The sequence below is a fragment of the Gigantopelta aegis genome, chromosome 9, assembly GCF_016097555.1.
Source record: "Gigantopelta aegis isolate Gae_Host chromosome 9, Gae_host_genome, whole genome shotgun sequence".
Classification (NCBI taxonomy): Eukaryota; Metazoa; Mollusca; class Gastropoda; order Neomphalida; family Peltospiridae; genus Gigantopelta; species Gigantopelta aegis.
The window spans coordinates 44,097,177-44,124,584 of NC_054707.1; the positions used below are offsets into that span (position 1 = coordinate 44,097,177).

At 35.1% G+C, this 27,408-nt stretch overlaps 1 protein-coding gene across 2 annotated transcripts in view; it reads right to left on the reverse strand.

Moving 5' to 3' along the window:
• The window catches only part of LOC121381905 (protein fuzzy homolog), a 61,269-nt gene that overhangs the window by 7,162 nt on the left and 26,699 nt on the right, over positions 1-27,408 (reverse strand). For both annotated transcript variants that reach the window (XM_041511310.1, XM_041511309.1), the window contains exons 4-7: positions 7,476-7,586; positions 6,577-6,774; positions 3,200-3,295; positions 647-750 (exon numbers count right to left, since the gene is read on the reverse strand). In XM_041511310.1, coding sequence (XP_041367244.1) covers positions 647-750; positions 3,200-3,295; positions 6,577-6,774; positions 7,476-7,586 — 509 coding nt within the window. The remainder of the gene's footprint in view (positions 1-646; positions 751-3,199; positions 3,296-6,576; positions 6,775-7,475; positions 7,587-27,408) is intronic.

The window sequence follows — 27,408 nt, forward strand, 5'->3', positions numbered from 1 at the left end:
TGTAGCAAAGTTTGGTCAGATGGTTCTAAGACTACGTACCCTAGAATATTGTCGTCAAGATACAGACTTGTAGCAAAGTTTGGTCAGATTGTTCTAAGACTACGTACCCTAGAATATTGTCGTCAAGATACAGACTTGTAGCAAAGTTTGGTCACATTGTTCTAAGACTACGTACCCTAGAATATTGTCGTCAAGATACAGACTTGTTGCAAAGTTTGGTCACATTGTTCTAAGACTACGTACCCAAGAATATTGTCGTCAAGATACAAACTTGTAGGAAAGTTTGGTCACATTGTTCTAAGACTATGTACCTAGAATAATGTCGTCAAGATACAGACTTGTAGGAAAGTTTGGTCACATTGTTCTAAGACTATGTACCTAGAATATTGTCGTCAAGATACAGACTTGTAGGAAAGTTTGGTCACATTGTTCTAAGACTACGTACCTAGAATATTGTCGTCAAGATACAGACTTGTAGGAAAGTTTGGTCACACTGTTCTAAGACTACGTACCTAGAATATTATCCTCAAGATACAGACTTGTAGCAAAGTTTGGTCACACTGTTCTAAGACTACGTACCTAGAATATTGTCCTCAAGATACAGACTTGTAGGAAAGTTTAGTCACATTGTTCTAAGACTACGTACCCTAGAATATTGTCGTCAAGATACAAACTTGTAGGAAAGTTACGTGGATGAAGCTGACTAACAGCTTTCAGAGATTCATAGCCGGGTTTCCAGAACCTGTTGACCTGCAGTAAAATAAATAAAAACCCATACAAAACAATGTGCATAAGAAGAAAAGTTAAATACAATTGTTCAGTTTCATTTAATCTAAAAATGTATGATATGGAGGATAATTGTAAGTAACCAAGAATGGAAATATCAATAAAAATAAATTAAGATTGGCATGTTTATAGGAAATAACTTAAACTAAATAGAAGAAGTGTTTAAAAGAAGTGTTTTATTTAACGACGCACTCAACACATTTTATTTACGGTTATATGGCGTCAGACATGGTTAAGGACCACACATATTTTGAGAGGAAACCCGCTGTCGCCACTACATGGGCTACTCTTCCGATTGGCAGCAAGGGATCTTTTATTTGCGCTTCCCACAGGCAGGATAGCACAAACCATGGCCTTTGTTGAACCAGTTATGGATCACTGGTCAGTGCAAGTGGTTTACACCTACCCATTGAGCCTTGAGGGTTTGGAGTCGGTATCTGGATTAAAAATCCCATGTCTCGACTGGGATCGGAACCCAGTACCTACCAGCCTGTAGACCGATGGCCTGCCATGACGCCACCGAGGCCGGTTTAAACTAAATACTTATATTTTAACAGTGGACTTTCATCTAAAGCAGATTTAAAGGGAACTGACTCAATGTGCTGGTATACACAGATTTCACACAAGCTATTGTCACTGAATGAGACTCTGAGATCGTTTCATTTACACAGAAATCTGGATTACACAGAGGCTGGTTTGGACAGTCCACTATATTTGTGATTCCAGTTTTAAAAAATAAATAAAAAATACATAATAAGTAAGTCTGTCTAAAATAAGAATTTTGTAGAATTAAATATCTCGCCATCCACAAACTGTATTCGGTGCCTCATGATGAACATCCATAGATGCAACTATAAACCAAGTTTATACTTATACAGTGTGCGATTTTGAGGAGAGTCCAGAAGCCTGAGGCTAGCAAACATCATATAGGACTCTCTAGCTTGGCTAGCATACGAACCTGCATGGCTCTTAAAAATCATATAGGACTCTCTAGCTTGGCTAGCATACGAACCTGCATGGCTCTTAAAAATCATATAGGACTCTCTAGCTTGGCTAGCATACGAACCTGCATGGCTCTTAAAAATCATATAGGACTCTCTAGCTTGGCTAGCATACGAACCTGCATGGCTCTTAAAAATCATATAGGACTCTCTAGCTTGGCTAGCATACGAACCTGCATGGATCTTAAACATCATATAGGACTCTCTAGCTTGGCTATACGAACCTGCACTTAAAAATCTCTCTCTAGCTTGGCTAGCATACGAACCTGCATGGCTCTTAAAAATCATATAGGACTCTCTAGCTTGGCTAGCATACGAACCTGCTGCATGGACTCTCTTGGCTAAAAATCATATAGGACTCTCTAGCTTGGCTAGCATACGAACCTGCATGGCTCTTAAAAATCATATAGGACTCTCTAGCTTGGCTAGCATACGAACCTGCATGGCTCTTAAAAATCATATAGGACTCTCTAGCTTGGCTAGCATACGAACCTGCATGGCTCTTAAAAATCATATAGGACTCTCTAGCTTGGCTAGCATACGAACCTGCATGGCTCTTAAAAATCATATAGGACTCTCTAGCTTGGCTAGCATACGAACCTGCATGGCTCTTAAAAATCATATAGGACTCTCTAGCTAGCATACGGCTAGGCTCTTAAAAATCATATAGGACCTCTAGCTTGGCTAGCTTAAAAATCATATAGGACTCTCTAGCTTGGCTAGCATACGAACCTGCATGGCTCTTAAAAATCATATAGGACTCTCTAGCTTGGCTAGCATACGAACCTGCATGGCTCTTAAAAATCATATAGGACTCTCTAGCTTGGCTAGCATACGAACCTGCATGGCTCTTAAAAATCATATAGGACTCTCTAGCTTGGCTAGCATACGAACCTGCATGGCTCTTAAAAATCATATAGGACTCTCTAGCTTGGCTAGCATACGAACCTGCATGGCTCTTAAAAATCATATAGGACTCTCTAGCTTGGCTAGCATACGAACCTGCATGGCTCTTAAAAATCATATAGGACTCTCTAGCTTGGCTAGCATACAAACTCGCATGGCTCTTAAAAATTATTTGTACAAATTACATTGATTGTTTGAAATGACAGAGTCAACATATATCTCAAAATCCTGGGAAACCAGTCTTGAATAGCAATCTTTTCCATGGTTTCATGCAACACATTTAGTATGTCTTCTGTTCTACTGGAGATGCACGGCAGGGCTGGCTGGGTTGGTGGCGGGCTCTAAAGATTTGCAAACAGGGAGTCCTTATGACACTTAAATTTTTTAAACCCAAATCACACACTGCCTATATCTCGCCATTTCACTCCACAAAGGGGAGAGATTAACAAATTCAAGATTAAGTAAGACAGTCTATACTAAAGTTTGTGTAATAAAGTGGGCGTCACCTCAAGCTCGAGTTCTGCCAGTGATGGGGTCGGTCCGGTGATCACGCAGATCTCAATATTCTTCAGCAGGTCAAATGTCATCAGGCGGTGTGGAACCTTGGACGGAACAAAGTTAATATTCTTATACAGTTTAGTAGAATAAACTAATCAAAATAATATAATTTCAAACTCCATCAGCAGATGACATTCTTGGTTGAGCATTGTTGTTTTATATCCATACTAACCAATGTTTTTACAAACTGTACAAAAAATAAACCCTTGTAAAACTATTTTCCAAAGCAATTTTTATTCTATTTTTTTTTATATCAAGTCGAATAATTGATAAGAAACACAATGGAGTTATACTGTAGACCAATAAAATTTAAACGTTAATCTTATAATAAAGATTAATTAAAGAAAAAAATGTTTTGCGTAGTCAAATATCAGATGTCATTATACCGGCCTCGGTGGCGTCATAGTTAGGCCATCAGTCTACAGGCTGGTAGGTACTGGGTTCAGATCCCAGTCGAGGCATGAGATTTGTAATCCAGATACCGACTCCAAACCATGAGTGAGTGCTCCGCAAGGCTCAATGGTAGGTGTAAACCACTTGCACCGACCAGTGATCCATAACTGGTTCAACAAAGGCCATGGTTTGTGCTATCCTGCCTGTGGGAAGCGCAAATAAAGATCCCTTGTTGCCTGTTGTAAAAGAGTAGCCTATGTGGCGACAGCGGGTTTCCTCTAAAAAAAAAAAACAGTGTCAGAATGACCATATGTTTGATGTCCAATAGCCGATAAGATAAAAAATCAATGTGCTCTAGTGGTGTCTTTAAATAAAACTTTACTTTTTACAGATGTCATTACATATGTTTTCACTTACAATAATGGCTATTTCAATTTTATATACATTATTGAAAATCCTGTAGACCCAGTGATTTTCAGTGATTGCGGAAAAATGGATGAAATTCACGGAATTTCCATTGTGAAAAGGAATTTACATTTGGAAATGGAATTACGATTTTCAGCGATGTTTAGAAAACTATTACCATCTAACTATTGTCACACGCTGTAAAACTGATGATTGTTCCCTGTACAGTACTACCGGCACACCCGTAGTGTCGTATATACTTCACACACTGTCAAAGCTGTGATAACAATAAATGTTAACGGTTTACAGAACTTCTCAGTGTTAGGTTCAGGTAAACTTGAATTAGTGTTCGAACACATTCTCAATCAAACATGTTAACACACTGGAACCAAAATAATTGGCATTAATTATTTGTAGTATATCTCTTAAATATAGGAGTCAAGAAATAGTATTTAAATTCAAATATAATTTTGCATAAAATATTTAACCTTCTGACTACTGTTACTTAAGTCGTCGACATAAGTCGACGTCACACTTGTGCTTGCGTACTGAAGGTGGCAATCGAATAGGCCCCACTATTTCCTGTTGTTTCATTATGGAAGGAAATTACGTAGACCTAAACTATTATTTTTTATTTAGCTGTCAAAATCACAACAGCATGTGTATAATGAGAGGATGTGTCGAAAATCAACTTTATACTGAGTTTGAAAACTCTTTACATGGATTTTTGTCATTATTTAAATCAATGGTATTAAAAATGGTTTCCCATGACTTGTTTTCACGGAACCTAAAAACAGTTTCTGATGGGTTCCCACGATCACAAGGCATGGAACCTAAAAACAGTTTCTGATGGGTTCCCACGATCACAAAGCATGGAACCTAAAAACAGTTTCTGATGGGTTCCCACGATCACAAGGCATGGAACCTAAAAACAGTTTCTGATGGGTTCCCTGAAAACAGCTTCTGATGGGTTCCCACGATCACAAGGCATGGAACCGAAAAAGTGTTTCCCAAACAATTTGAAATTCTATGGCCTGTAATTCGTGAGAAAAATCTCTGACTGCAGCTGTGTAATGATGTATTAAAATATCAAGAATGACATCATGTAGGAATAACTATGTTATTCTTGTTTTCGAATAGTGTTTGAAATGTTTAGCACAGGTATTTTACGAGATGATTTGCACTGCTCACGAGAAAGCAAAAGTAGGACTAACACTTTTTACGAGTTATTGGAAATACAGGATATATCGTCATATATATTTACAGGGCTAAAAGTACGTGTGAATCTCCGAATCTGATTCGCGCCAGGATTCGCACAAGCATAAAACATCCGAATCTATTTGGATTCACGTGAAATATTTCCACAAATTTATTAAATTGAATAATCAGTCAGTAAAATGTTATAGAATAAAAAATAGTCTGGTTATCAAGCTTCAGTTTAAACTGGCTATAAAAGTGTAGCATGCATTCGAGTCCGTGCATGTTCTAAACAAGGTTTATCGAGAATAATCTGGCCTGGAGTATGGTACCATTTCTAGAGATTCACAGCTCCTTTGAAGCTACTCACGACGCTCATGACAACTGTTGATCATGCCCCCCAATTTGTATATAGCCTCGATACTGTCCAATTTGGCAAGGGATGTTACTCTTCGCGCACATGCGAAATGAGAATGTGAAAGATGTCTATTGCCAACGAAGAGAACCGAAAGGAACATGTTTGTTTAGTTATCACATCATAACAATAGACAGTAGTGTGCCATATTAGTAATACATCAAACATTTCTATGTTAGTTCGCTGATATTATGGCCTAACCTTGAATTACCTGCTCTTTTTAATCAATAAATATGTTTGTCGGTAGCGGAAATGTACTTCAGTAATATCCATACAAAATTGAACCAATGCGCAATATACATCGGCAAAAGTATCCCATGCGGTGTTTACGAATAAGCAATCTTCGAAAAGTAATCTGGGCTGTGTTCAGCCAGACCGAATGGAAAAAACGTCTGCTAAACTGGTTTATGCGCTTCACAGTAAACCAAATGGCCACGTTGAGAAACAATCAATTAGTTCGCAAATGTTAGCCAAACGTTTGCTGGCAGAACTAAGGGCTGGTAAGACACCTACAAAAAAGTGACTGTAAAGAAAAATGGAACCAACAACTAAAAAAAACGTTTTTGTTTGTTTGTTTTTGTTTGTTTTATTTTTTTGTTTTGTTTTTTTCTTCTTTAAACTTGGACACACTGTTACTGACAAATTGGTTGTTCTTTCCAGTAAATAGTAAGTGTTGTTTTATATACACTAATCCATTTCAAGTTAGTAGCATATGACACATAATTCTATATACTAACACTGTTGATAAAGTTCTCTGAAAATGTTTAGAATCGGAGGATTCCCGTGGACTGCTTCCATGGGATTCTCGTGAAAAAGGCCGAATTTTTAGCCCTGATTTAAACCGTATAAACATAGCTCATAGTTAATGATTTTACTATAAAGTTAGTCTTTAACCGACATATCATTGTGTCTTACTGTGGGACTCAGCTGTGGTAGGAAGACGGGCAGATCTCGAGACGTGCACCTTGTCATGGCAGGAACCAGCAACGACAGCAGAATCAGCTCCGTAGGTGAGAACAACCACCATTTCTTGGTTGCCACGGCAACCTTACCGTGAACAAGCAGACACCCATACTGACTTCCAGCCGCTTCAGTGAAAGCATCCAGGAAATTCTGAAATAAAAATGTTACATTTTGTTATTATTGTAAAAATATATATTAATACCATGTGTATATTATCAATTAATAGTAATCCTGCTTAAAAAGAGGGTATACAAATGTTACAATATATATTTTTAAATTTTACATAAATACCATGTATATATTACCAGTTAATAGTAATACTGGTTAAAAAAATGGTATTTGTTTAAGTGGTCAGACTAAGCTTACAGCAAAAATGGTATCATAAATAACAGGTGTGTGGCATGGAAAGCCATAACAAACAAGCACCTGTCTTAGATGGAGAGACAAGGACTGGGATGTGCAAGTGGACAGTAAGTTAATTAAAAAAAACCTTTAATGTTTGTTTAATTTAACAACAACACTAAAACAGATCAAATGATTAATTAAATCACTGACTATTGAACGTGAAACATTTGGTAATTCTGACAGTATTCAGAGGAATCCTGCTACATTTTTCCATTAGCATCAAGGAATCCCAGACAGGGCAGCACATACACAATCTTTGATAAGCCAGACATGGGGCACTGTTAGGGATAGAAGAAACCCAATCAGAGACTAGGTCTACGGAGGTAGATTTATCCTACAAGACAAACATGTCAGACACGCCTCTACTGACTGAGTTAGATCCCACCGCAAATGGATAAGAGCAGGAAAACAATTCAAAAACAAAGTTACACAACTAAATGGTAGACCTGAAGCACTGCATTTTCTGGTGCTGCAATCATGTCGACAGCGTTGGTGAGGTTGGAGAACGTCGGTAAGGTAGCATCCTCCAGCAGTGTGTCGACCAGCTGGAAACATACCTGTAAAACATGGCAAGAAAACAAATAACATACACAATGATTCAGCAAGATAATATTCTTCTAAAGTGACAGACCCTGGCTTTTAAATACTATGGCATATTGTTTCACTATTGGAGCCATTTTTGATACTTTAAATCACACAGCAGTTATCCGTTTCTGCACATCCTAAGTGTTTCTGGTCACACCCTCCAATGGAAATTTTATTTTTATATATTTTCATGCTAATATTCACTTATTGTTCAAGCACACTTTCCTGGAAACATACCTCAACTATCTGGGCTGTCTGAATAGGACAGGGGTTAATGGGTAGTTGTTAGTATTTAGTAAGAAAGTCAGTGTAATGGTCTTATACGTGTAGCTATCCACTGAGCCATTAAAACTAATATATAGAGCTTTCAGTTGAAGCTGGCGATGAGAGGCGAACCCAGCACCTACCAGCCAATGAGTTAAGCACTACCTGAATTTAAAATACACTCCATCTAATTCCTATGACCATGCTGCAAACAAGGGACCTAACTATGGTCAGTCTGTTTTGATGTTTGGCCTAAGAACTCGATTGCCTTTGCTCATTCAACACAAAAAGAACATTGATTTCTGTGTGACAGAAATTAGTATGGATATCTTTGTTCTCAAGCCTTGAGGACGTCCACACTGGGGTGTGAAGTCAATATTGATAATACAGGAAATGAGGGCCGATCAACAAGCCTTTGCCGTTCTACATCTTAAAGCCTTGGCAAGTACAGTAAATAAGTACAGTGTTTTAACCTTTTTCAGGCAGATTTCCTTCAAAAAGAAAAAAGAATTATGTGGAATCAAATGTCTAGACTACCATAAACTGGTTTGGAATCTCTCACAGTTGCATCCAGATATATTCATCTCATTGTGAAAAAACCCCAACAACAACCCCCCCCCCCAAAAAAAAAAAAAAAAAAAAAAAAAAAACAACAACAAAAAACACCCAAACAATTACAGTCCAAATTTTATTAGACCATTCATATTAATTTCCTTATTAACCAGAAATTTTTGTGGGCTTCTATTTTCGGGGGTTTCAAGGGTAACTGGGCAGTCTCGAAAATAAAAAACATTGAAAATGTCTCAAAATATCAACAAATTCTGTGAAAAATATTCATTGTGATTACCATAATAAACTGACAACTTACTGCAATATTGTATTTGCTGCCATGCACAGATTACAGGAAACTACAAGGGAATGGTGTATTGAAGACACCAAGTTATTACATTCCGTACAGTAAAGTGTGTACATACCGGTATGTGCTGGTATACTGAGCCACCACACAATGAGTATGAATGTCACGTGTCAGGCTCAGATTAAACACTACAGTCTGATTTAAACAATTCTCACTCAATTCTTAATTGGCTTTCTTTAAAACCAAACACTGATCAGTTGTTGTGCTACTAGCAGCCTGTAGTACTCAATTACAACAGACCGCTCTACTGTTTAACTTTAAACACCAATAATGTCATGCAAATGGAAGCTGACATGAAATTTTTAATGTTGATTATACACAAATAGAAAATTCAATACGCTAAACCATGAAAAGAAAAAACACTCTTATTTCAGAGTTGTCAAACCTTGAAAATAAGAAACCTCAAAATGCTTTTAGTCCTCAAACATTGAACAATTTAGACCACACAAATTTCCAGTTATATAGTAATTCAAAAACTTTGTAACAAAAATATAAGCATCTGTTGCCTGCAATGATCTTACCCCATTTAGGTGTATGGTGGCACTAAGATGTCTCTAGGCAAGCACACATACATATTATTATAGCAATAGCAATAGCATTAGTGTCTAGTTAAAACATCTAGCAGGGTATTTGTAACACTTTTCAAGATAACAGATGCCAATCAAATGCAAAGATGATGGGGAAAGGGATGCAAAACTTTTATCCCAATCATGAGAAGGTTTCTCAAGATGAATTATCTCCCTTACTTCACAACTACTACTATTTTCTCACGCTGAAGACAATAGAGAGTTTTTCCCATTTTATGAACCAGGCAAACATTTGTAAATACTAAATGTATGTTAGGATGTTGTATTAAAAATGTATTTTATAAAATACTCGTGTAGTGCTCATTAGATTAAAACTAATGGCCACATACGTACAGACATGTGTATTATAAAACAATGTTGAATCAATTGGTTACGAACACAATTACTTAAGTCATGAAATCAATGTGAATATTTAATGCTATCAGTTTAATCATGTAGATGATAAGAAACATCTTATTGCTAGCTGAACCGTTACCAATATCAGCTTAGAATAATCATCAGCAAAAAGTCAAAAATGTGAAGAAGCATATTGTTTACCGAGTAAGAGTAAGTGGTGCATGTGATCGTCACAACTGGATAAACTCCAAACCCCATCTCCCCAACACCGCCTCCATCAACATCCTATTGTTATCAGGTGTTATAGTCAAAATATCTTCCTAATTACATTAATGATATTAGGTGGTTGTTTAATTTTAACACAGGAGGCTGTTTAACAAAAACTGGCCAGATGAGGTTTGACCTGAAATGTGCTAATAACTTAAAATGGTCAATATTGACCACAATAAACATTACAATAGAATAGGTCTTGTAGCTGGTCTTGTAGCTCAAGTCTTTGATATTTCACGGCACCATTCTTTTGAGTTTGCACACAATTTTCTCAATGCTTACAGTTTCTTTCAACAGATACAGAACAAATAATTGCGGAATCTTGACGATAATTTGCCCGTGTTGCTTTTGATTTGATATAACTTGTGTTTGTTTCAGCACGGTGTCATTTCATTGTTAAGTAAATTTCAGTCTGTTAGTGAAACATGATGCTGACAAATAGTTTTGGGAAAAACTCAAACACAATGACACATAGGTTTTCCAGATATTTCTGGCATAAACACAGGTGTGAAATATTTAGAATCTGTGAAGACAAATTGTGTATGTCTTAGTTCAACAGATACTTCACACCTTTTGGTTTGTGTATGGATAGCCCAATATATTTTCATTGAAATAATATTTAATCGTGTTATATTCACTTTTTAAAAATTTCAACTGCATGTATGACTTTAATATGATTACATTCACAAGCTACATCAGAAACAAATATGTGTACTTATGTATCAAACAATGTATAAACTCTTATTATTTTGATTTTCTTATATTTATTTCTGCAAATGTATAGACTTAGATGTAAATGTAATAAATTTAGATTGTATTAATTGTAAAATAGTTTAATATATAATTCAGAATTTGTCTTTCCATATGTAATCTAACTACTTGTGGAAAATATTTAAGAATAAAGTATGTGAGTAACATAATGACAACACAAAAATCAAACAATAAAAACAGCAAGCCCCGTTACCACCGTATATGATATCAGGCAGGACTAAGTATTCAAAAGTTTGATCACCCTTTTCAACACAAAATAATTTGGTTTCCTTTAATTTATCTACAAAGGCTTTCCCTAAACACACCTCTATCTATTATTAAAAGTGATGTCATCAATGTGTTTCAGATATTGCATTCCAATGATGGGGTGGGGGGAGTATCTAAGCAATGTTTAAAAATAAAATATATTGTTTTATTCTTATACCAAAGGAGAGCAATTTCCTATGGGTGTAATGTTACAACAGTATTTTCATAAGCTAGTAACAAACGCCATTGAATGTGATAAAACGTCACTGTACAGCAAATACAACCATCGAAACCTACTGTTTGTTAATAAATTATCCAACTTGTGCACAATAAATAAATTATCACACTTGCATGTGGGTCATACGAAATTCATAAAACTTATGAAACAATTCCCATTCATTTCTTAAATTTCATATGACCCTCATGCTCTTGTAATGATCTAAATGAATTTCTTTTCTAAGATTATCTCGTTCACAAACCACTGTCTGACATAGGCTTCTTTAACTGTTACATATTCATTCGTTAAAATTCTGTTAATGTTGTTAATACATGTATGAGCTTGCCATTTATCTGGCTTATAGAAATAATCAAAATGTTTGATCTATACATATTTCTATTCTTGCAATAATACATTTCCATTATTCTGAATTATAAATAGTTTCCTTGTATGTGAACAGAAAGCACTTGGAAGTGAGTGTTTTCACTTTATTCTCTTACAAAACGTAAATTCGATTGCGATCCCGGCAATGAGTGCCAATTATAATGTGTAATATATCATGTCTATTGCCGCCTCCCCAATGGGCGGAGATTATAAAAACACTGAGAGGGGACAATAGGCATATGGTGGTGTTATTCTTATACATATCAGTGTACTTCTCGGCTAACTGCATGGCCCAGGAGCGCTACACACTGTACATAAAGCGCGGAGCTAGACCGCCAGGGCCCCACAGAGGCCAGGCTTTTAATCAATTCCTCATATATCTCACACAGTATCAACTGTCACAGGGGCAAACTTGTGTTGCCATGACGTCATTGGCGCTTGTCTTCGTGGAGTAGGTATCCATGGAAAACTGTATTAAGTCTTTATATAGTATAACAGCTGTTCTGTGGCTGCATGTGTACATATCTGTGATAAGGTTTATTGATTGGCGGGTCAGCAGCACTGTGGAGGGTGCCAGGCAGGACACCGATGGAAGCCGGTACCAGCAAGTTCTCGTCTATATTTGACTTTAATATCGCAGTCGCATATCAATAAAGATGGATGAAATAGCTCTTTACACCGCTAAAAGCATAGTTTTGGCTGAACTTTCAAAACAGGTGCAGCTCCGAAAACAAATGCATTAAAAAGATAGTTTTGTGAAATGTTCTAATACATATTTTATTTTTATTACGTACAGAATTATTGGGAAGTAAAATCCAGTTCGAGCTCCGTCAATCATCAAGATGACCAGAAACACATGGACCATATAAACACAAACATTCTAAACAAGAAAATGTACACACAGTGAAACCTCTCAAAACAGGACCCTCTGTAAACTGGAATTCCCTCAAAACCAGACATTTTTCACAGTTCCATTAAAAAAAAAAAAAATCAGTACAGAACAAAACATCTCTAAACGGGATACCTCTTAAAACTGGACATATTGCTTGATCCTGAGGATGTCCTGTTTAAAGGGTTTTCACTGTAATATGCAACTGTAATCATTAAAATGCTGTATTAGTTGAAAACATGTTACAGTGATATCAATCCGAGGACAGTCTCTTTAACACTAATACAGTGGAGGCTGGCACTGATCGGCTCCAACAAGCACTGTAATGTTTCCATCCGCACTACTGCTGCTTCTGACCAACACTTACAAATGAGTAATCAGAAACCCGTAAAACATAATAGTGAAAAAAACCCATAACCCATCACACCTCAATCTCTATTCAAGCTTGAAGAACACACCAGGGCCCATGCTTATAAACCTTAAAGTCTAGACTTGAATAAAGTCCAGACTTTAACGTAATGCTATTTGAATGGCGTTGACATGACGTTAAAGTCTGGACTTTATTCAAGTCTAGACTTTAAGGTTTATAAGCATGGGGCCTGGTCTGTACATCAGCTACAAATATACACTATCCACTGAGGATTCGAACCAGAGACCTTTAGTGCAAGGAGTCCAGCACTACTAACTAATTTACATAACACACATTCCATTATTTATCTTGAAAAGTAAAAAATGTACCTTTTGTTATTACCGGAATACAGAAAAACAAAAATGCGGGTGTGTAAAAAGTTCTAATTGCCTTATATATTTATTAACATTATGGTTATTATAAGTTGTACTTTTTCTAACTACTAACTAATTAAACAACAATGTTTGATATTTTAATATTATTATTAATATGTTCTTATTTGTAGAGATGTTTGATTGTAACCTAACAATTTTATGTCCAAATATATTTTAACAATAAGTAATGCAAAACAAGATTATGTTAATTTTCGGACAATTTATTATGTTTGAAGAGTGGAATAATCAGTTATTTATTTTTCATTTTCCACCTACCTCCACCCCAACCAATAGGTCCAATCACGAGCAGCTACAGTAGCAGTAGCAGTAGTAGTAGGAGTAGTAGTAGTAATAGTAATAGTAATAATAGTAGTAATAGTAGTAGGAGCAGTAGTAGTATGAGCAGTAGTAGGAATAGGAGCAGTAGTAGTAGTAGTAGTAGTAATAGTAGTTGCAGTAGTAGTAGTAGTAGTAGTAGTAGTAGTAGTAGTAGAAGGAATAGTAGCAGCAGTATGAGTAGTAGTAGCAGTAGCATAGTAGATGTAGCAGCAGTAGTAGTAGCAGCAGTAGTAGTAGTAGTAGCAGTAGGAATAGCAGTAGTAGTAGCCATAGTAGATGTAGTAGTAATAGTAGTAGCCGTAGTAGTAGCAGCAGCAGCAGCAGTAGTAGCCATAGTAGATGTAGTAGTAATAGTAGTAGCCGCAGTAGTAGCAGCAGCAGCAGTAGTAGTAGAAGAAGTAGTAGTAGAAGTAGTAGTAGCAAAAGCAGTAAAAGTAGCAATAGTAGTACTACTAGTAGTAGTAGTGGTAGTCAAAGTAACAGTACCAGTAGCAATAGTAGTAGTAATAGAAGTAGTAATAATAGTAGTACTAGCAGTAGTGGTAGTGGTAGTAACAGTAGCAACAGCAGTACTAATAATAGTGGTAGTGGTAGTAACAGTAGTAGTAGTAGTAGTAGTAGTAGTAGTAGTAGTAGTAGTAGTAGTAGTAGTAGTAGTAATAGTAGTAGTAGTAATAGCAGCAGCAGCAGCAGCAGTAGTAGTAGTAGAAGTGGCAGTGGCAGCAGTAATAGTAGTAGTAGTGGCATTTGTAGAAACAATACTAGTAGTAGTAGTGATGATGATGATAGTGATATACCAATAATGTACATGTACAATATAACTGAAAGAAAACCACTATGTATCATTAAATTATTAAATAGAAGAAGAGTTAACTCTTCTACAATATTAACTGATGGTTATCTCAAATGATATAATACTGAGTTGAAAAGAAAGACTGAAATAAAAATGGATGGAATGAGAGATGCAGTAAATTAATGTAACTAACCATTGTTAGAAACTATATTTCATATTTTAAAAGTGGACAACATACAACAAACAAGGTAACATGTCTACATTTTTTAAATCAAAACAATATGATTAATAAGAGCTTCAAATTGGATATTACGGTTTTTCTATGCTTCTGAGTCAAATTATAATTAAAAAGAACCATAACAGCCAACAGCAAAAATCATACTTAAAGATACCATCCAATCTGCATTGTTTCTGACTAAATAAACACAACATTCAGCTACAAATGTCTGTAAGTGATGCATTTTAAAAATACCAAGCACATATCAGATAAAATTCCTAACCAAATGAACAATAAATCTAAAATAAAAGACAACACCAAGGGGATAAAAACAAAACAAAAATATATTTGGGATAAATTCTGAAAGCGGATTAATATTGATGTTATTGATGTTGGCTTGGTTTAAATTTGCACAGCTGTGCAAAGCACAAGGCACGTAAAATATTCCCTTGCCATATACCTGCAACCGGCCCACAATGGATGTAAATAAGTTTTAAGTGTTTGGCGTCAAAGTAAATAATTTTTTGGACTTCTGACATTATAAAGTCAGCTGCGCAAACAGAGACAATGCCAAATGGGTGAGAATCACCACCTACTGTGATTTCCTCGTGAACTTACAATAAACAAGATACTTCTCGCTAAGATTATCTATCAAGAATCCCCCAAACCCCCGAGGAAACATTGAGAGAAAGCCTGATTTCTCCTAATCCAAGGTTGCTTAAGGAGTAACAGTGAATTAGGCATTACAATTTCAACATCAATACACCGCGTCTTGTTAGACAATGAGCACCAAGGACAGAAACTTTTAACTGACGCTGAATGGATAAAAACATTTCCTTTTATTTTTCTTAGTGGATTTTTTTATTTTTTTACTGTTCAACTCTTGAGGACATTTTTTGGTCATCGGTTGCACCGAGAGAACTGGCAAGACAGAACGAGTGTTTGTCCAGCAGAATCTTCATAAATGCGAGATCAATGCATTAGGCTAGAGATCTTGTGTACATATACAGAAGGAAACTTTTCGCGCCCCTGTGCGATTTCCTTCGTCGTATGTGACTCAATCTGGTCCCAACACTACATTCGAAACACTGCGTTCCAAACAAACAGGCCGAGAAAACTGGCAATTATTTGTAATATAAATATGCTCGGCACAACCTGCATAATTCCACCTCTTATTGACAGTTTAATAACCCTAATCAAGCAGTGGCCCACACCAAGGTGGGGTGATCGAGTTGCACACTGGGCTAATTTGAGAAGCTGTTTGTCCCGTTCTTCACATCCCTCGGTTTTTGTATTGAAATATACAAAATTCACATATTGATATTTGCCGTGTTTTAACTTCAACAGGATATGCTTTATTTAACCCAACATCTCTGTCACCAGGCAATGCAGAAAATGATGCCAAAGCTAAAATATTGAATTATACTTTGTTTGGGCTGCAGGATTTTGCAGCCTGTCCAGTATCTGTTACTAATGAATATACATCAGACAACGTGACTGGAAATTTGAAAATTACCCAAACATCTTTATATTAAACTCTGTTTTTAATTATTAAACTGCTATTGGTCTTAAAAACATTCACAATTTAGATCTATCATAATACTGCATTTGCATAATCAACAAAGTATTTATGAAGAAATATTAAATTAAATTAAAACAGTATTAAAATAGCAGTTTTCAAATTACTAGTTTTTGGGATGCTTATTAACATTTTGATTCTATAATAATAAGAACGAATCTACTTTGAGATACGTTTCCCAAAACACAATGTACATTCATGTTTTACTACCTTAGTTTTAAGTCTATAATAATATTGCATTTGCTTAATAAAATATCTGTCATTCAATACAAAATTAAAATTAAAATTAATGGATGGTATTAACATCATGGCATTTTCCAAATTACCGGTTGTCTAACAAACAGAAAGGGATACTGATAAGTAAGAAAATTAACATTTATTTTAAAGACCATTCGATATTGTCGGAAATCAGTTGGAATTTCAAACCGATTAAAATCTGTTTGCACAAACTGATAAATTTTTGATTATACAATTGGTTAGAATTATACCCATGTAAGGACTTGAATAATTAGGATCATGACCGTTTTGTCGTGTGTACTGGGATAGAACCTACAAATGAATAATTTTACCTTTAATATTTGTTCAGAATTTGTTTTCTTTACATACACATAAAAACAAATCCCAGAAAGCCAGAACATTTATAAAAAAAATCCATTATTTAAACTGTAGGAACAATTATAATTGATGTATTCCTCAACAATTGATTAAATTTTTTATAATTGATCATCACATCAGTAGAGCGAGACTAACTGATCGACTTTTGATTATAATCGATCATTGGAACTTCAACATCACTACTATTTGGTTTATTTAAGGATTGTTTGTTATTCGTTTCACGTTCATCGGAGTATGAACAAAACAAATCATCTGCAAACTGTGTGAATTGGCAAAGCCACTGACACATACATGTAAGTTTGTGGATGATTATATTTATTCATACCCAGATGAACATAAAAGAAATAACAGACAATCCTTATAATTAAACTACTTAATAGTAATAACACTAAAAGTTCATTTATTTATTTATTTTTATTTATAATCATTAACGCTCTATAAGACAAAGTGCCAACTTAAAAGTAACATCATCAGATATGACGTTCCCTGATTATGTAATTTTTATGTTCATCGAGAAATGATCAAACTCTCATTGCTACGACCGGACCAATGGGATGACGTTATTTTGTAATGAAAGTAATGAAAATTGAATCATAACATATATATCTATTATGACTCTTTGTTTAAAGTATAAGTGAGGAAAGTTTAAAGTTTGTTTTCTTTAATGACACCACTAGAGCACATTGATTTATTAATCATCGGCTATTGGATGTCAAACATTTGATAATTTTTGCATATGTTCTTGGGGGAGGAAACCCGCTACACTTTTCCATTAGTAGCAAGGGATCTTTTATATGTACCACACACAGACAGGATAGCACATACCACGACCTTTGATATACCAGTTATGGTGCACTGGCTGCAAGGAGAAATAGCCCAATGGTCCCACCGATGGGGATCGATCCTAGACCGACTGACAGTGAGCTACAAGAGAGGAAACCTGATGCCCCCACGTGTCCAGGCTTCATCTTTTAGTACTTCCTTTTCTCAAGATATCACTCTTTAAAAAATGGTGTTTATTGTGAGATGTACTTGGATAAACTGACATATTAACTAACATGGCATTCTGTGTAAATCACATTAATTTTCCAGTCCCCAATGTGCGCATAGCAATAAAACAAAATCTTTTCTAATCTGGCAGGCTGCATAAAGGAGAATTTTTTGCCTGTCCCGTATGGATTGACTTTAGAGGGAATCCACTAAATACTGCGATGCGGTATTAATGTAGACACTCATCAGAGTAAATAAATGGGAAATTATGTCTCACTATTGCAATCTGCGGCACAATAACCTCAAGTATAAAGATGGATTAATTTCCCATGGGTAAATATAAAATGTAATAAATTTAACAAAATGAAGGAAATTAAAGAAAAACAAAACTGATTTCCTATAAATGTACCAGTATACAGTCAACCTTTTCAAACAGCCACCAGTCGTTGATGTACTAGTCACAGTTAAAGTAGATAACTGACTAAAAATCACTAGTTGATGTACTAATCACAGCTAAAGTAGATAACTGACTGAAAATCACTAGTTGATGTACTAGTCACAGCAAAAGTCAACAAGCTCAATTAAAGTTCTGACAAGTCATTTAAATAATGTAACTTATAGTGTAATGTTTAATAATGGTCCCATTACATCACACAACAGCCCATAGCAATAATGATACAAATTGTGATACATATCTCAAAATTACTTATGCTGATACTGATGAGTGGATTGATAGATAGAGATGAATGGGTGGATAGTGATTGATGGATGGATGAACAGATAAAGATGGATGGGTGGATAGTGATTGATGGATGGATGGATAGATAAAGATGAATGGATGGATGGATGAAGATTGATGGATGGATAGAGATGGATCAGTGGATAAAAATTGTTAGATGGATGGATAGATAGATAGATAGATATGGATGAATGGGTGTAAGAAGATTAATAGACAGATGGATGGATGGATGTGTGGATACGTAGGTTGATGGGTTTTGGGTTGGTAGGTAGGTAAGTAGGTAGTTAGATAACCAATTCTTGAATAGTTCAATGAATAGTTATGCCAAAAACCCTTTGAAATATTTGTGATTTCCCTAAAATTATTAATTTTAAAATGTTCAATTTAACTTGCAGATTTCTAAATTATAAAATCAAGGACAAGATGAAAATTTGTTGACTAAAATAATATTTTTAAAATGTTAAATTAAATACTAATTATATGTTTACCAAGCTGCATACGAAATATCAAAATATTTCTCTCCATTTACATAATATATAGAATAAACTATATTTAGCAATTAACTTCCAAAATATCAATTATGTTGTCTTCACAAGTCTTTATGCCGTATTAAAATTAGTCTTACGGTACCAACAAAATATTTTACAATTTGTTTACTTTGTTTAAACCACATTTATTATATGTAGAAAGCATCCGAATAAACTCAATCATGCTTCTAACGACACCAAATTATCATAATCCAAGTGACTACATTAATATTAATTGCACTTAAGAACGTGGACAAAGCCGGCAACCCAACACTCTAGTGAGTAACACCATCACACAGAGCCTGCTATAATTATCCATGCATCTCATTTAAGTACTTTCTCTCTGGGCGCCATACACAAAATATATAACAATCTTAAAATATGTTTATCACATCTCAATACCAGCTGATTGGCTCACACATTTTTTTTTTGTGTGTGTCAAAAACTACTCCTTTTTTTTGGTGCTGAATAGGAGCTAGATGGCACAGATTGTCAGCATGGAATGGCACAGATTCTAATTTCCTGACCCCTTCAATGAGACAATTAGACAAGGGATGAGTCAGCGTGCATTGCTCCAGACAAAATGCAGGTCTATGGCAGTCATTATGTGTCACAGACTTGCCAACTCATTAGATGACGGGTCAGCCCAAACAGCACGGCTAAGTAGCAGACGCCAACAGAGAATTTTCAAACCATGTACTTACAGAGTTAACTTTCGAATAACTGTAATAAATTACGAAATATGATTCGGCACGATAACATTGTAAAATAATTATACATCTAACAATATCTCTCTCACTAATACTTATATATTTACTTTCATAATTATTTAATTAGAAAATATATAATGACTATAAGGACAGATATACATGTATATTGTATATTTGAAACTAACATACACATTTATATAGCTTACAATCTCTATCTGTATATTTACATGTACTTTCATCATTATTTAATTGGTGAATTTATAACAATATTAGAAATCAATATATGGATAGACATTGTATATTTCAAATTAATATACAAAACAAAAAAATTACAGTAGAAAAATTAATGAAAATTACTGTACAGTAAAGTACTCTTATAACGAACTGGAAGGGAACATGATAATTAGTTTGTTACAAAAGTTAGTAATTAATGTATAGGGAGATACAACGTGACTTTACGATCAGTTCGTTCTCAGCATGTTCGTTGTAAGTGTACTTTACTGTATAGGCAATTCGTAACAGCAATAACAAATACAGATTTACTAAATAATAACTGGTATTGAGTATATATATTACCTTTTTAGCTTAGCTATTTTTCTCTAAAAAAACCCCAACAACAACGTATTTTCAATATACATACAGGTAAGTGAATACATAAATTTGTGTATAGAACAGTGACTTTCCAGAAGAATACATCCTGATTTACAGAATCACATCAGACAATGTTTTTATATATGACTCTTGGTCAGTGTTGATGACATATCATCTAGTCTTATGGCCAACTGCTGACTGATCAGAACATATTAATATCACAGAGAATGAATGAATGAATGAATGAAATGTTCCCCCAGCACGGAAAATACATCAGCTATTGGGTGTCAAACTATGGTAATGCAAACAAATAAAGTGATGATCAACATCAATATAAAAATTCAAAAATTTAAATAAAAACAGTGTAAAGAACTGTGCAAAAATACACATATCACAGATAGATACTGAAAATTATGACCTTAGATCAAATATCTGTAGATGACATGGTTTAAAGGGAGCTCTATCACTTTGGCCCCCCCCCCCCCCCCCCCCCCCCCCAAAGACTAGTCCAAGGAGAGTAATATTTAGCTCCCTTTAGCATGTGAATTAAAAAGAAGGGAAGCAATTATTTACTTTTGTTCATGCAAGGTATGCATCTGGAAGACTTCCGTTTTGAAAAGTAGAGAGTTACTAGGAGCTTTTAACCATAGAATAAGGACAGGAAGTTGTTAAATCTGAATTTAAAAACAAATAAGAAAAAAAAAAAGAAAAAGCTTTTTATTTCTGTTGGATAGAATAAATGAATGAATGTTTAACGACACCCCAGCACAAAAAAATACATCGGTTATTGGGTGTCAAACTATGGTAATGCAAATAATGAATGAATGAATGAATGTTTAACGACAACCCAGCACGAAAAATACATCGGCTATTGGGCGTCAAATTATGGTAATGCAAATAAATAAAGTGATGATCAACATCAATATAAAAATTCAAAACTTAAACAAAAACAGTGTAAAGAACTGTGTAAAGAACTGTACAAAAACACAAATATCACAGAATTTTACGGATACTGAATTTTACTCAAAACTTCAATTTTGTGCTGTAATGGCCATTCTCAAAGAGAATGTTACACCCCTGCACCACGGTGAGGTTACAGCACGTGCAGGGGTGTTGGATAGAAAGACAGAATACATTCTTCAAATAGAAGTTTAAGGGAACATCACAGTTTTACAGTCTACAGTGATCACTCCCACTCCCCTCTACACTCACCTTCAAAGATTTACAAGAGCTGCAAATTAATCACTTTGTAATGGAAAGTTTAATGAATTTCATTTAAAATGTCATGTAATAACTCGCCTGGCATCATATAAGGAGAGTGATCTTCAGACCACCTTGATTTTGTTCAGGATGAAGACCAATTTCACAATCTGACCTACACTTTTTGCACATGAAAACCGATCTGCTTTAACAAATGAATGCTGATGATGAAATGTCAAGCCAATTTCAAATTGTCTAACTTCAGTCAGAATAACTGGTTTCTAATTGGAACAAAGTCACCAAGACAGATTCGTTCCAAGTTTAATAACACCCGAAGATGACAAAGAAATTGTGTAATGCTTCAATTGCATGTTACGTTAGCACTTCCCCTAATGAGAAGTGATGATATGGCTTAATGTGGTGCTGCTAAGTGCTCGTCATAAAACCCTGAGATCACATAAACAGATATATACAAGTGTACGTGAATTCTTAAAGTCCTTCTGGGACTCGGTGAACTTTCGCGCTAAAACAAAATTGCTCCCCACCCCGACATAATGTTGTGCTGGGATTTTAAAAACTAATTGATGATGGTCTTAAAAATCGTTTAAAGTTTTCTACAGACTTCTAGGCTATGTTGGTTTAGATTTGAAAAACGGAATATTGGTTTAAAGACACCTCAACACAGTTTAATATTTTAAAGTAAAATTTGTTTTGTTTAATGACACCACTAGAACACATTGTTTTATTAATATTCAGCTGTTGGATGTCAAACATTTGGTCATTCTGATACATAGTATTAGAGACGAAACCTGCTTCATTTTTTTAAACTATGGATATTTGGCGTCTGACAGGATTTTCTTGCAACTTTGTCAACAACAGAATGCGAGAATTTTTTTTTTTTTTAAACCTGCTGCTGTCACATAGGCTTCACCTACTCAGAAAGGTAGCAAGGAATCTTTTATTTGCACTTTCTCATAAACAGGACAGTACACACCATGGCCTTTGACAAATCAGTCATAAGACATTGGCCATTGAGGGCTGCTGATTTAACAGCTTATCATACCTCATGGAAAGGTCTTGATATAGGCAACGCCTGTTGACCAATCCAGTGTGTTACAGTTGATTCTACAGCTTATCATACCTCATGGAAAGATTTTGATATTGGCAATGTCTGTAGACCAATCCAGTGTCATAGTTGATTCTACAGCTTATCATACCTCATGGAAAGGTCTTGATATAGGCAATGTCTGTAGACCAATCCAGTGTGTTATAGTTGACTCTACAGCTTATCATACCTCATGGAAAGGTTTGATATAAGCAATGTCTGTGGACCAATCCAGTTATAGTTGACTTTACAGCTTATCATACCTCATGGAAAGGTCTTGATATAGGCAATGTCTGTAGACCAATCCAGTGTGTTATAGTTGATTCTACAGCTTATCATACCTTATGGAAAGATCTTCATGTTGGCAATGTCTGTAGACCAATCCAGTGTGTTATAGTTGATTCTACAGCTTATCATACCTCATGGAAAGATTTTGATATTGGCAATGTCTGTAGACCAATCCAGTGTGATATAGTTGATTCTATAGTTTATCATACCTCATGGAAAGATCTTGATATAGACAATGTGTGTTGACCAATCCAGTGTGTTATAGTCACAGACCCACCCTAGTCTGAACCTGTCACATCTGGATGGAGTGAAAGAAGTCTGTGATGTTAAAACGGGCAGATACTCTCTAAAAATAGATTACAGCTTGTCTCCATAACCATACATGCATTTTCAGATTTATGAAAAATGCATTTCATCATATGACAAACACCAGGATGACCATTACCACTTTGGATGTATGGAAATGGACAAGCTAAACAATAAGAAATAAGTAATATCTGATTTCAAGTATCAAAAATGGTTTTAATAGTAAACAATATGCCCAAGTGTTTAAAAACTAGTGTCTGTCAGTTAAACATTAACAGCAATACATGCTTTTTAAACCACACGAGTGCTCTACCACTGGGCCACATATCCCATCAGAATTCTGACGGATTCCCAAGACAAGATGAACCTTTCTTTCTTTAACTTTAATTAAAACCAAAAGTGTTTGTCTAAAACCATCCACTTTTAAAAAAACATAACACAAAGTTAAAACATGACATTTCTTTAACTTTATTAATGTGCCTATATCCAAAACATGTTCAGGCACCAGATGAACTAACAGTTGTGTCATCAAGTCCTCCTGCCCAGAGTAGGTCAAAATAACATTAAAGTGTCAGCATTTCCATTAAGACAGCTAGGCAACACACAATCACACAACAAATTTACCAGGCAGAATTTGTAATAAAACAGGAACTGTAACTCACTATAAAAATAAATAGACATGTCACAAAGGAAATATGTTATTCATCTAAACACTGGTTAAAAAACCGAACAAATTGTATTTTTCCTTAGAATGTTATTGCACAGAAACAAATGTGAGAAGCCGTAATAGGTTAATCAGACGAAGGGAGTAATTTATTCAAATAAATTGACTACTAACAATTTACTAACCAACACAATTTTGATGAATTTTAATCGAGCAAATTAAACATATTGGCAGGAAGGTGTGTCAAGTCACCTGTTAAATAACTTGCACTTTAATGAACCAAAAACATAAAAACAAATAATCTTAGAAATGTCATACTTCACATCATTCTGACCTTTTAAAAATGTCATACAGAAGGAATTTAACATAAATTTAACATTAACAATATGCAAAAAAACAAAAAGAGTATATAATGTAGCAATGTCATCAATACATTAACTGTGTTACACAGATAGCTGCCATATCTATTTTTATTTGTAAATGTAATCTTAAATACTGCAGAATTTGATTTTTAATTATAATAATTAAAACATTAAAGGGACATTCCTGAGTTTGCTGCATTGTAAGACGTTTCCTAAAAATAAAATATTTCTACGATTAAACTTACACATTAAATATATTTTCTTGTTTAGAAAATCAGTGGATTTTGTCTTCAAATAATTTCGTACGTACGAAAAAATATATTTTAGGAAATAAAATGAAATTTAACCTAGTACAAATATTAGAACAATCAGAAACACGTTTAATATACAGCCACTAATATTTTATGCAGAAAAATATATTTGATATGTAATTACAGTTGTTAAAAAGTCTCTGTTAGTCGATAACATCTTTAAAATTGCAGCAAACTCAGGAATGTCCCTTTAATACTATATAAATGCTCAAATCAATATAATATGTTACACAATCAACGAAGGAGACGGTTGTAGCTTAATGGTAGACTGATCGCCTCAAGTGCAATGAGTTATAAGATCGATTCCCCACAATGGACTATGATCCACCTCTCCTCCCAACCAGCGATTTACCACCGATACATCCACGACCCCAGTATGTACTGTCCTGCCCGTGGAACATGCATACAAATGATCTCTTACTGATTGTTTTGTTAGAAATAGGTGATGTGACAGTAGCAGATTTTAGCTTCGTTGACCAAGTGTGAAAAAGACCACATGTTAGACACCAAATTTATAGCCACAGTATAAGATATGCTAAACAGATATTCCTTTCCTTTCCGCTGAAGGACCTTCAGAGAAACCTGCCCCAGCTGCCACCTTTTTTAAGCAGTGACTAGTCTTAACGAAGAAGGCTGCCTTTCCTTAAATTAAGGAAAGGAAAGGAAATGTTTTTTATTTAATGACGCACTTAATACATTTTATTTACGGTTATATGGCGTCAGACATATGGTTAAGGACCACACAGATATTGAGAGAGGAAACCCGCTGTCGCCACTTCATGGGCTACTCTTTTCGATTAGCAGCAAGGGTTCTTTTATATGCACCATCCCACAGACAGAGTAGTACATACTACAGCCTTTGATATACCAGTCGTGGTGCACTGGCTGGAACGAGAAATAGCCCAATAGGTCCACCAACAGGGATCGATCCCATACTGACCGCGCATTGAACAAGTGCTTTACCACTGGGCTACGTCCCGCTAAATTAAAGAATATTCATACAGTACAAACTGACCTGAATGAAACAGCCACTTCTCTAAAGAGGCCACTTTTCATGCTACATATGGTCACTGCTTTGCATGTACAGGTCTGACTTGGTCATGATATCATTTTAACATTTTAGTTGCTAACAGATTGAAATGTATGCTGATTAAACTATTGTACTTTACAGAAGCAGGAAATATATTTTTTCCCCTCTATTTCTTTCTTTTTTAAAATTTTATTTTTAAATAAACCCAAAATCAGTATGTTTACCCCTGTCACTGTTGGTTTTATATATTTGCAGTCAGTCCTAACTCTTGAGTAAGTCCAAAACTGGCAAAAGTTTTATTTCCCAATCCCTGATTTAAGATACGGTGTGCCAGTACAGATGTTTTCAAGTGCTTAATATGTTTATGTCTAATATTGCCACTGCAACAGTCATAAATGATAAATATAATATTTGCTTATGTTGAAATGTTGAAGAAGGTACTATTAATGCTGAATTATTTTTTAAATATTCCATTATCATAATGCACAGAACAATAAATCTTTAAAACACTGTTATTAAAGTGATCAATTTCCTACTTTTATTATGCAACTCTAGATCATAGAAGAAAAAATCATTAACAATTCAATTTTGAAAAGTATGCAAATATTAGTCAATTATTTTGTGGCACAATTAAGCACTTCCATTTAAGCGTCTTGTTAGCATGGTTAGCTGCATATAAAAGCCCTGCATGGTTGACAATTACAAAAGGCAACTTTATTTAATCTCTTCCTTTCCTTTGTCGTGATATTGATAATGTACACTATTACAAGAGAAATCAATAAGAGAAACTCTATCCTCTCACCATTTTTTCTCTCTCGTTTGTGCTATAAAGGTCAGCAAAAGCCATGTTGTTAGTAATTATGCCTTTACGGAGACGCCACTTGGCAGATAGTGTGTGCCTTTGTTCTGTGTTGTGAGAGAATGATTAATACTACACTAATAACTGTTTCAATCGACACTTATTTCTTATCCTCCCTAAGCAGCTTGACAAGCCCCACAGCAAAAAGTAGCGCTAAACGTAAGTAAACAGCCGCACAATGAGTCATTCCATTCTTTTCGCGGTACAATATGCAGGCTTAGAGCCCATTGCAATTTAAGACATAATCAATATTTTCAAATACATTCATTAGATTAAAACACTGAAGGACGCACATGCCCGCACTGGCTGGGAGATGTGTGACCTCCTGTAAATGGTATAAACAGAAGCAATTCAGACTGGAGATTTATGCTTAATATATTGGCAATTTCATTAAAGCATGTATTTACATAGCGGCCCTCCTAAATGGAAGTAAAATCTTGACATGGGATATGAGGATCTACCAATATTGATCGTGAAATATAAAGCAGTGTGATTTCCATGGCGACATGGGGGCCTCTGACATAAGTTGTAGCAGAAGCCCGAGTAGGTTTCCATTTTGGTGTGTTGTGCACAATACGCTTGCTGTCAATACAAACCTATTGACAAGTCGCAAAACTGATTATCTAACTACCGATTGCATGATCTTATGTATAGGATAGGAAAAAAGGAGAAAGAATGAGAGAGAGGGGAAAAAAAGAAAGTAACCAAGGGAACATACTTTCTTATGAGGACAGTTAATTGCAAAAAGAGGCTTGAACATTTCAAAGATATTAAAATAGTTGTTGCCATTAAACCAATATTCCCCGTGCACTCTCGCCTAATATATCTGAGGTTAATATGTTAGGAGAATAAAGAACATGTGATCAGATGGATAGCTGCCAATCTGAAAATGTGATCCAACCACAG